The following is a 12,238-nucleotide window of genomic DNA, read 5'->3' on the forward strand; positions in this document are numbered from 1 at the left end:
TCGAGAGTGCATAAGCTGCCGCGTAGGGACTGTTTTGGTGCGTGGGGTTCCTAGGGGATAAGGGGGCATGTACATGGCTGAAAAAGGGGCTACGGTCATGCCTTAAGGTCCTGTTGAGGGTCTAGTGTGAACCAAGAGACGAGCCAAAGGCTACCACAGTCGCTGGAACGTGAGAACCCTTGCTGCGCGCAAGGAAGACGTTTTTGTGGCGCTGCTGGTGCATGGAGTTTAGAGCGTGGTGAGTCTGGTCTATGTCCGAAAGGGCCTGATAAGGGTCATGTTTAGGGTCTAAGAAAGGGGTCTAGGGCCTGGTTTGGGGTCGTTTCGAGCCGTGGTCCGTTCACAGTCGTAAATTGCCCGAATGTGTCAAAAAAAAAGGGCGAATTGAGCCTAAGTTAAAAATTTAATCCATGTTTCGATTTTGACTTGGGCTTGGGAACTTCGAGTAGCTTATATTGAGTCTTGGGATGTTAGTGAAGGTCTGGTCTCGGGTTGGTTCAAGTCGGAAGGGTAGTTTGGTCATTTGTTTAACCGAAAACGCGAAAACGGTGGTAAACGAGTCATCCGATAAGCGAATTGAGTCGTTTTTGAAACTTAGGTCCAGTGATTGAATTTCCAGCAAGCTAATAGATATTTTTGGTGTTTTCAAAGTTTTGAAACTGAGTCGTTTTCGTTAAGTCAAGGTCCGGAGTCGTCCTGGTACATATAGCGTTGAATCGTGTGCAGTCGGTTAGAGAAAAGTCGAGAGCGGTTTGCAACTTTCTAAAACAATTCCACATCATGTAAAATGTTATTTTAGAAGTTTTAAAGTATATGCATGATATATGCTATTTTTAGAAGTTTTAACGTATTTGCATGTATTTGCTATTTTTAGCAATCTCGACGTATACAAATGAAATGAGCTATTTTTGGAAATTTTAAAGAATATGGAAAGTTATGAATGTTTTATGAAATATTAAATTAAAGGAAAATAATTTTGAGGAATGTGAATTGATCATGACGTAAAAGTAGTAAAGGATCCGTTGAAAATAAGAACACCTGAACTTGCAATGACAAAAAGAGTGAACCGTCGAAAACTGGGTCGAGAATCTCAATGATAATGGATCCGTTAAGTTATTTTTATGATAATCAGTGGGATCATCGAAGAAGTGGACGTTGAACCCGACAACCTAGTGCTATGATTTTTAGATTGATCAATCGAATGAATGTTGTCACTTCCGAGGATCGCACTTCACCTAAAAATGATAATTTTAAATGGAAAATATTCATATCTAGGCATGATTTCAAAAGTTTCATATTTTTGAAGGTTTCATCGTTGCATGAAAATTTTATTTTAGTAAAAGTAATTTTTAAGTATGTGATTGGATATTTACGTACTTTCTATATTAGGTTTGAGCATACTAAGTCATTAGATTCACTAGTTTAAATGGTCGCAAGTAATGATGATGTTGAGTCGTGAGGTGCAGACTATCGAGTAATCTGAGAGGCGCAGTACATACCCGAAGACCTATAAATTCCGAATATGTTAAGATTTTGATTACTTTATGGGTTATTGCTTTTATTTACAGACTCATAGGATGCTAGTATATATTGAGTTGAATTTTAGTCTTTTATTGTTTTATTTACTTATTCCGCATGAATAATTTTGGATATTATGAAATTCATTTATTTGATTATTTATGTTAGTTTATTTATGATGAATTAATTATGCATGCTTTAGGAAAAAAACTAAAACTAATGTACATTAAATGAATTTAAAAATATGATCATTTCAATTTTAAACGTCAAAACAAAAAAAAATTTGAAACTTCTTCAGTTTCAACAGACAATCTCTTGTATTATGTCCCGAAAAGCAACGACGTCCTATAGATAATCATAGAGTTACTCGTGGTCAATTGGCATGGTGGATTAGTTATATATGGCACAAAATAATAATGCAATGAATAGAAAATGTATAAATTTATTTAAATTAAAAGCAAAAAATGCAATTTTTATTCATTAAATTATCAGGCGATTATGATTTGAAGTAAATAAAAATGAAATATCTTAAATTGGTTTTTTTTAAGAATAAAGAATTGACAAAAATATAATAACATAAAAAAATTCGTAATTACAAGATAAATAAACAAATTTCAGAATGACAAATTTAAAATAAAATTTTAATGTAGATTTTTATCGGGATATTGATATTACGTCATCATGACAGGACATGCTACAATTGATGCGGTCTATTACACCAATCACAGCGAGTCAATATTCCATTGGAGGAACCCAAGCAAACCTCCAATTATTGATCATATTCTGCAAATAACCCTCTGTACAATTGCTGGCACCATCTCCATCATCTTCTTCTCCATCCCACTACCCATTTTCTCCATTACCAACCCTAAATCTGCTGAAATTTCCATGTTAAAGTCATCAAGAAACCAGCCAAAATGAACCCTTTACGTCATTTTACCGTCCCGCTATCCGCTCTCTTCTTCATCTGCTCGTTTCTAAGTGTTGCCACCTGCAATAAGATATCAGAGGATTCATCCATTTACGATATTCTTAATCTTTATGGGCTGCCCATGGGGTTATTCCCCAAAGGGGTGAGCAATTTCAGCTTTGATAAGTCCGGGAAATTCCAAGTTTACTTGGATCAAGCTTGCAATGCCAAGTTCGAGAATGAATTGCACTACGAAATGAATGTTTCGGGCGTTCTGAGCTACGGACAGATCGATGGGCTATCTGGGATGACTGCCCAAGATTTGTTCTTGTGGTTTCCAGTGATTGAAATCCGGGTCGATATTCCTAGCTCAGGGTTGATTTATTTTGATGTTGGTGTTGTTTCAAAAAAATTTTCCTTATCTTTGTTTGAAAGTCCGAGGGATTGTTTGGCAGCTCCAAGCTTTGATCTTCAAAATGAAAGGAATATTCTGCAGACTGTTTCCAAGGTTGATCAATAACATAATATTTTATCATGATTTAATGTTAGTGTTCTTGATTTTCTTTTTTGCTCTGTTTATGTTACATTTTCCTGATTTTTTTTGTTTTTTTATCTTGTGTTTTTGGTCATGAAGTAAATTTTGAGGTAGAAAATGATCGTTTGCAGTGTAGTGGGTCCTTTTATGCTTGCAGTTGTTAAGGATACATGATACTTGAGCTGGAAACCGAAAATTGTTGTGGGTTCAATCATGAAATAGCCTACTTTTTGAATTATATATAAGTTGCTAAAAAGTTAGATCTTTTGCTTACTGTGGTCGTTTCTGCACCTTCAATTAAAAGTGCTACACTTTATGGACAATCTAAGAAAATTTGATTTTGCTCAGAGTATATGAAAAGGTGTTTCCTTTTCATTTAATATTTGATTCCATGCTATGGTTCTGAGACCGTTGATTGGATGTGAATAATTTTGAACTTAATTAAAGTTAAACTGTGAGATCTCTCTTTGAATCGAATGACATGTGCCCAGAGCGCGAAGTAGTTACTTGCTAATGTAGGATGTATGCTCATATTTAAGCTGCTGTATTCTTTCATTTCAATTATTCACTGCAATGTCATTCGATCAAATATTTGCTTGATTCATTTTCTGTTTGATTACTAACCAAGGAGCTGTCGGATGTGTTTGTTATCAGATTTTACCCAGGACTCAGCTTGATCAGGGAAATGTTGTCAGGGCAGCCTTATAGATTTTGTATAAGAGGCAGGGTGATGCACAATTGCTCAATCATGTTATGGATTATCATTCTTATTTGTTCACGGGCCTTCAGAAGATCTGGTTTAGCAATCATAGTTCTTCGTTCTAGAGTGCTTGTTTGTGACTGCGTTTATGGTGCCGTGTCCGAGATTAGCTGGCTTGTTTTCTGTTCCTGATACGATCAGCACAATTTAACTTCATGGGAGGAACTATGGGGAATATAGAAATCTTTCTCGGTCAAGGAGACAGAGGAGATGAGATGATACACATGATATCCGGTATGAGGAATCAGGTGATAGTTTTGCCCGAGTTTGTTACTCTGTTAAATTTGTTATACATATGGAAATAAGAATGATTATTCAATTGATCTATTTTTGCAGTATAAATGTTAGATTATGAGTGATGTATATACATACCTTTCTTATGGTGGGATGAAGTGTTAAAGTTTTGTATAATTCTTTCATATATGCGTACACAGTTCAAATGTACAAGTATTCAACTGACTGTGATTTCACTTTCACGGCTGTGAATGTTATGGTTTTTACTTCGTGAAAGATAAGAATGGAAAGCTATAAGTTTTTGAGTAAACAAGCACGTATTGAACCTCCGTATGTAACTTAACTTAACACAGAAAAAAATAGATTTTGAGTCTAATTAGTTGTGCAATATTCTCTCGTACAGATATTGTTTCATTGATGAACTAAAAAATTCCCAAGAAATCCAGAATAAGAAAATATAGAATCGAAGAGAAGTAGTGACATATGGCACATAGTGACACTGAAAAAGAACATATGTTATTTGGTTGAATTAGCTCAGATCTGGATCTAGTTCGAGTTTCTGTTCCTGTCAGCATCCTTATTTGAGGCGAAATATTTGTTTTCATTTGCTAGAAATAACAAACTTGTCCCACGCTTTTGGTGGTGTTTGATAGTAGTCTACTTGCATCATAACATGATATGTGATGTTTGTTTAAGTACATTGTTTCTTCCAGTGTTTTGAGTTTGGTCGCTAAGGCTCATGCCATTGGACTTGAGATCATACGAGTTTTTTGGCAGTTGCGTTTTAAAAGGCAAAATGAGTGTTAGATCACCGACGATAACATATTAGATCCATTGCTTATGATGCCCTTGGAGTAGCAAGTAGAAGATTGTTGGAGTAGTTTCCAACAACACAACTGTTGCTAATTTGTTACCTATTCAGATTTTGCGTGTTAGTATTGTTGGCAAACTTTATTGTATACCTTACCTACATAGATAAAGAACTTAGTCCATGCATGTGATGTGGTTGTGCGCTGGGAGGCAATCATGAAATCAATTTTTAGTGACTGCGATCTCTAACATCTAGTCCATGAACGATCGAAAAAAAGAGTATTCAGCTAGCTTGCTAGAGATCAGTTGTAAGAGTAGGTGTTCAATAAGTCAACTTGTGGCTTGAGTTTTTATTGACTTTAATGTAAAACATTCTTTATTTTTTAAATATTTTACGATTTTATTCAATTATGACGTTATGTTTTATCTGTATACCCATACAACCTGCATAGATAAAATTCTTGAATATATAATAGGTACCATGAGGTTTGTGAAACGACCCTAACTTCTAAATTCATTTAATTTACATTAGTTTTTTTTAAATACTTTATAAATTCCTACGACATGCATAATTACTTTATCATAAATAAACTAGAATAAATTATCAAATAAATGATTTTCATACTATCCAGATTTCTTCATGCGGAATAAGTAAATAAAGAAATAAAATTCTAAAATTTAAACTCAATAAATTCTAGCACCCTAACAGTCTATAAATAAAAACCATAATCCATAAATTTTTTTAACATATGCGGAATTTCAAGGTCTTCGGGTAGGAACTATACCTCCTGGATGGCTCAATAGTCCACACCTCATGACTCAACATCATTATCATCATCTGCGACCATTCAAACGTAGTGAGTCTAATGACTCAGCATACTCAAACCTGTTATAGCAAATACATAATTATACAGTCACATACTTAAAAATTACGTAAAATAAATAATAGATTTGTCATGCAAACACGAGACCCTAAAAAATATGCAACTTTCTAAATCATGTATAAATATGAACTTTCCATAAAAATGACAATTTTAAGTGAAGTTTGATCCTCGATAGTGACAACATTAGGTCGATTGATCAATCTATAAATCATAGTACTAGGCCACCGGTTCAACATCTACTTCTTCAACGATTCATGCGACTATCATAAAATAACTTCACCGTTCACTTCTTCAACGGATCCATTATTATTGAGATTCCCACCCTCGTTTTCGATGGTGTACTCATTTTTTATTGTAAGATCACTGTTCCCGTTTTCAACGGATTCCTTACTACTTTTACGTGACGATCAATTCACATTCCTCAAAAATATTTATCGTATCATAAAAACATACATAACTTTCCATATTCTTTAAAACACAACAAAAATGACTTATAACATTCATGTACGTCGAGACTGATAAAAATAGCATGAACATGCACATACGTTAAAATTTCAAAAAATAGCATATATCATGCAAATACATTAAAACGTCTAAAAATAATATTTAACATGATATGGAATTGTTTTAGGGAGTTGCAAAATGCCCTCGATTTTCCTCAAATCGACTGTACACAATTCCACTCTATACTTACTCGGACGACCTCGAACTTTGACTTAATGGTAATGACTTGATTCCACAATTTTAAAATACCAAAAATATCCAGAAGCTTGCTGGAAATTTCATCTTAGGAACTGCGTTTCAAAACGACTCGATTCGCTTACCGAACAACTCTTATACAACCATTTTCATGTTTTCGAGCAAACAAATGACCAAACTACCTTCCGACTCGAATTAACCCGAGACCAGACATTTATTACATCCCAAGACCCAATTTATGCTGCTGGAAGTCCCCAAACCCAAGCCAAAACCGAAACAAGAATAAGATTTTTAACATAAGCCCATTTCGTCTCTATTTTGACACGTTTGGACATTTTATGACCTCGAACGGACCACGGCTTGAAACGACCCCGAACCAATCCCTAGAACTCTTCCTTAGACCTAACTAAGCCCATGATCAGCCCCTTTTGGACTCAGACCCGATGTCCTAAGCCCTATACCTCCTGTGGCCGCTGCAGCCCTTGGCTCGGCTCATGGCTCACACCAGCCCCTCACCAGGGCCCTAAGGCACGACTCTAGCCCCTGGTCCACCCCTTTCCCACGTCCTCTTAGTCGCTAGGACCGCACGCCCCGAAGCAAGCCAACAAGTGCAGATTTTGGAGTTATGGCTCCAGCGCTATACAAGCCCGTCCAAGCCCTGACCGAACCTTTCCTATACCTTCTTAGGACACTTATCCTTCCCTCCAGACCATGGATAGAACCCCATGTAGCCCCCCTTAGCCGTAGGGACCCTAAGCTGCCTCATCATTCCTTTTGGTGCGTGCAGGTTGGTCCAGCCACTCCAGCCTTTCCTTTGGCTCTTACTCCTTCCATATCTACCCTTAAACGTCTAGATCAACTCTTGAATCCCTTGGTTTGCATATCTCCTTCAAAAATTCTAAAAAACACAAGAATTCTTTATGAAAACATGATATGCACATGTATAAAACTTAAAACCATCATCCTCATGAACTTTAATACAAAAATCGAACACATGAAATAATATGGATTGAATGGTGCACAAAGAAAGGTTTACAAACATGCCTTGATTGTTTGTGCTTACGAATAACGAGCGACGGCACGACGAGAGAAGAACGAGACACGGAAATCCTTCCCTCTTCGGCTATGGTGCTTCTCGGCCACCCTAAGGTTTGAGTGAGTGTGATTTGTGTGTGCTGAAAGTGAATGAGGCATGTGATGGTGTGAGCTAGGCTAGAGTGTTTAATTAGGTTGCTAGGTGGGCTTTTAAGTTAAATTAAAGGCCCTATATTTTTTTTTTAATTAATTGCTATTAATCTAGGTCTATTAAGGAGTTAATTAAATCATTAATTAATTCACTAGATGTCCAATTGATAATTAAAATTATTCATTGTCACTGATTTCCGATACCGTAAATCCGAAACTTCTCATTTTCTAGCTAAAGTTTGTTACCAATTAAGTTCGTCCCTTACTAACTATAAATTCGCCACTTTACTATTTTGGATCACTAAATCTCGAGTTTCAAATTCTTAAAATTATAAAAATAGACCTCTTATCAAAATTGTCCCCGATTTTCTCGCCTTGGTCGTACGTCGCGTATTCGATTTCAGAAAGTTCAAATTCATAACATTCGGTTAATATTCATTAGATCATACAAACTATTAAACATATCTTTAGACCACTCATTTAAATAAATACTAATTATTTTTCATGCATGTATGTGGTTAGTGTGTTCGGGTTTTCGGGCATTAAAATTCCTCTGCCTTAAAAGAATTTTGTCTTCGAAATCAGCACTTACCAAAAATATCAAGGTAGCGGCTCCTGTTGGTCTCCGTCTCCCAAGTAGGTTCCTTCTCTGGATGATTCAGCCACTTGATCTTGACCATCTTGATCACCTTATACGCAGCCTCCTCTCCTGCCTGCCTAAGATCTGCATCGGCTTCTCCTCGTAGGACAAATTTGGGGTAAGCTGCAGTGGCTCATAATTCAATACGTGTGATGGATTTGACATGTATTTGTGTAGCATAAAAATGTTGAAGACATTTTGAACTCCAGCTAGATTAGGTAGTAAGGGCACCTTGTATGCCAATGCTCCCACCCCTTCCAAGATCTCGAACAGTACAATAAACATCGGACCGAGCTTTCCCTTCTTCCCGAACGGCATAACTCCCTTCATGGGTGCTATTTTGACAAAGACGTGATCACCAACGGCAAACTCGAGATCTCTCCTCCTCTTGTCTGCAAAACTCTTATGTTTACTCTGTGTCGTCTTCATCTTATCCCGGATCTTGACTACCAAATCTGCAGTCCGTTGAACAATATCCGGTCCAATCTCGTCTCTCTCTACAACCTCATCCAAATGAATCGGTGACATACACTTCCTCCCGTAAAGAGCCTCGTAGGGATCCATACCTATAAATGACTGATAGTTGTTGCTATAGGTAAACTCCACTGGCGGCATGAAACATCCACTACTTTTTAACTTCAAAATCCTAATAATATTTTTTTTCTCGTACATAATTTCAAAATTCATCATTTAAAATAACTTAACATTTCCATAAATCAAAATAATTTAACATTTAAAATCTCGAGTGCATAACATCCCTAAATCGTCAATTAACAAAAATCCAACTTCAACCTTTAACATGATAAAAAATAACTTTAAAATAAAGCATAAAAATTTCTAATTAAATCATTAACAAAATCTTTAATACTTTTAACTATTAAGTTAATGCAGAAAATAAAGGCCCTCGAGAGTGTACTGCCGGACTCAATCCACTCAAGCGTCAGCGCTTCCCTCAATATCATCATCACCTGCAGCATTCAACTCTAGTGAGTTTAATAACTCAGCACGTTCTAAGCAAGAGTAACAAATAATACATATAAAAGCATATGCATTAAAATCATATTTTATTTAAAATAACATTTTTATCATAAATAAATCATAAATCGTAAAATCATAAAGCTTTAAATCATTTATCATTTTGGATGAATTTTGATCTTTGAAAGTGACTAGCTTTTATCCTCTTGTCGACTGATCAGTCTTAGCTCACTATTGCGCATGGGGCGGACACAAGCCACCGACGTAAAATAGAAATACGATCGTTGGGCTCTCTTTGGGGCCTTCTCCCGTAAATAGGCTTCCTCTAGGGCCTTTTCTCTCACGATATTCCCAAAAATTATATATCATATCTTTTATGTCAAAGTCAATTCACATCCTTCAAAATAATTTTTCTTTTCTATTTTAATAATAAAATATCGTATCATTTTCACATTTGAAAAATAACATTTTACTGTAAAAATTACACAGCTTTATCATAAATCATAAAATCTCATATTTTCCTCATAAACATTTTAAAATATCATTTAGCATGCGCTATGATTTCTCGGGACACTGCCAACACCCTTTTCATACTACCCAGGTGTAAAATTATCGTTTTGTCCCTGGACTTAAAATTTCCCGATTTTGACTTTTTCTTACTTTTATTGCTATGAGCCTACCCCAAATAGTTATTTAAGCTTACAGTTGACTTATATTATTTTTCAAAGATGTAAACCCGAGCATTTCCATTTAATTACTTAATCACCAAATCGTAAAGCGTTTTGATCCCGCAATAAATCAAAACTTATTATTTTATTCCCAAACTTTAAACATAAACTACTCTTGTGAGCCACGAACCAATCCCCGTGAACCATGGTTCGTTCTCTTACTTCTATTCCTTGCAACTTTCGAACCTTAAACCGTTAGTCACTCGCCTTCCCACAAAACCTGAGCCACCCTTGGACCACCCCCTGGAACCCCACGTCTAGGCCCTGGCCATCTTCTCTAAACTCTTCTGGACTCTCCTAACAGCCTGGACCATCCTATCTTCACCCTAGCCGAGCCACAAACAGCCCCAAACCCTAGGGCTCGCGACTTGCCTCCTACAGCGGCCCCTGACCCACCGCCCTTAACCACCTCCGAGGCCCCCTTCTAGACAACCCTTAACCCCTCTAGTTTGAGCCTACAGTTCCGCGCCCTTCTCCCTGCCTAGAACCGAGATGTGCGCCCTTAGTATCACCCTCACACAGTGCCTGCACTCACCTAGCCAAGAGTCCATCCTACCAAGGGCTCTTCTTAGTCTCTAACCCAAGCTGCGAAAAGGGCCAGGGCTGGCCAATCCCTAGTGTGGCAGCCCCAAGCCGAAGCATGTCTGCCATACGTCGACTTCTTAGCCAATCCCAGGCCTTACGCTACTGTCTAGCCATCATCTCGTGCCTAAACGACACTTTTTTCATCCCTTAAACGTCCTATGTTGGCAGCGTACTCGTTGAAAATCACAACACGTTCATATATGCATAAAAATCTTCAAAACTTTAAAATAATCGTCAAAACGATAAGCAATTTGAACTCCAATATTTTCATGCAAAAATAAACAAAACATGCATAATATAGATTGAATGATGCGTTAAAAAATTTAGAAAGGTGCCTTTGCATTTCAGAACGCTCGAATATACGATCGTTGGTGTGGGGCGCGAAGAAGAACGAACGGACGACGAAGACAACTTGTTTCTTCCTCAATTTTTTCGAAAACATGTGTGTGGAGTGTGTGTGTGTGTTTCGGATGGTATGGGTTTCAAAAATACCTAGGAATCCTTTTTATAAATTTTAATTTGCATGTTACTGGGCTTAGGTTTTGGAACTTTGAGTTTAGGAGCAATTAGACCTACTAATCCAAGGTAAATTAGGCCTAATAATAACTATTTAATTGAAAATAAAAGTTTATAAAATTTAGTTTTCGAGAATAATAATATTGATCTTTTAAAAGTCCCTCGTTTGTCCAAAAATGGGCTTCCCAAATAAAATAAAGCTCGTCTCGTAAACTAATTTGAATTATATCATTTTTAGAAAAAAATTAATCATATTAATAAGCCTTGAAAATTTATTGAAAAATATTTATCTTTGTCGTCTCCTGTCTCTTTTCCCTAGCCTAATATCGAATATTCGGGTAAAATCCTTCAATTTCATGAAATCATGTACTTTCAACATTTAAGCATATAAAATATATAATTTAAGCATTTAAAATCAATTAAATAAAATAAATATGCGATTTAAATCATTTGCATTTATGTGGTTTACGTGTACTGATTTTTAGGCCGTTACACCGCAGCTTCGGCTCCGGACTACCCTTGAAGTCGATCACACAATCCCGTAGCAAGTCCTCCAAAATCTGGATCACCCTTTCCGATTGGCCGTTAGTCTGAAGATGAAAGACCGTACTAAACAACAGCTTGGTCCCCATGGAAGAATGAAAACTCTTCCATAACGATAAAGTAAAATGCGGATCTCTGTCGGATACAATAGACACTGGAATCCCATTTAGTTTAACTATCTCTCGAATATGCAGCTAGACATACTGTGACATAGAGTATTTCGTCTTCACCGATAGGAAATGCGCTAATTTAGTCAGACGATCTACGATCACCCAAATAGCAGTGTAGCCCTTCACTGTTTTCGAAAAACCAACCACAAAGTCTATCGTAATATTCTCCCACTTCCACTCGGGATTAGGGAGCGGCCTCATCAACCTCGCTGGTCTCTGATGCTCTGCCTTCACCTGCTGACAAGGGAGGCATTCCGACTCAAACCTCCGAATGTCTCACTTCATAACCAGCCACCAATAGAGTAACTGTAGGTCTTTGTACATATTTGTACTCCTTGGGTTGATAGAGTACGGAGAAGCATGTGCCTTTGACATAATCTCGACTCTCAACGAATCACCACTAGGCACCCATAAACGGCCCCTATATCTGACAATGCTATCCTCCACTGAATACAAAGTACTGCCCTTCGATTCGTCCCTCGTCTTCCACTTCTGTAACTGGTCATCAATAGACTGCGTAGTACGAATGCGGTCTCTCAGAGTGGA

At 37.0% G+C, this 12,238-nt stretch overlaps 1 protein-coding gene and 1 long non-coding RNA gene across 2 annotated transcripts; one reads left to right on the forward strand and one right to left on the reverse strand.

Annotated features, from left to right (window-relative positions):
- Nucleotides 1-2,255: 2,255 nt before the first annotated feature.
- On the forward strand, nt 2,256-4,199 carry LOC140980344 (uncharacterized). The gene is made up of 2 exons (XR_012175930.1): nt 2,256-2,936; nt 3,618-4,199. It is a non-coding gene; the product is annotated as an uncharacterized lncRNA (long non-coding RNA).
- Nucleotides 4,200-8,220: 4,021 nt separating this feature from the next.
- LOC140981632 (uncharacterized) lies at nt 8,221-8,739 on the reverse strand. Its single transcript, XM_073448055.1, has one exon. The coding sequence runs from the start codon at nt 8,737-8,739 to the stop codon at nt 8,221-8,223; it is 519 nt and encodes a 172-aa protein (XP_073304156.1).
- Between the last annotated feature and the right edge of the window lie 3,499 nt (nt 8,740-12,238).

The sequence above is a fragment of the Primulina huaijiensis genome, chromosome 7 (genome assembly GCF_012295235.1).
Source record: "Primulina huaijiensis isolate GDHJ02 chromosome 7, ASM1229523v2, whole genome shotgun sequence".
NCBI classification, from domain to species: Eukaryota; Viridiplantae; Streptophyta; class Magnoliopsida; order Lamiales; family Gesneriaceae; genus Primulina; species Primulina huaijiensis.

Excerpts from the sequence above, each read along its gene's own strand:
- LOC140981632 (XM_073448055.1), bottom strand. The coding sequence starts at position 8,739 with ATGGATCCCTACGAGGCTCTTTACGGGAGGAAGTGTATGTCACCGATT.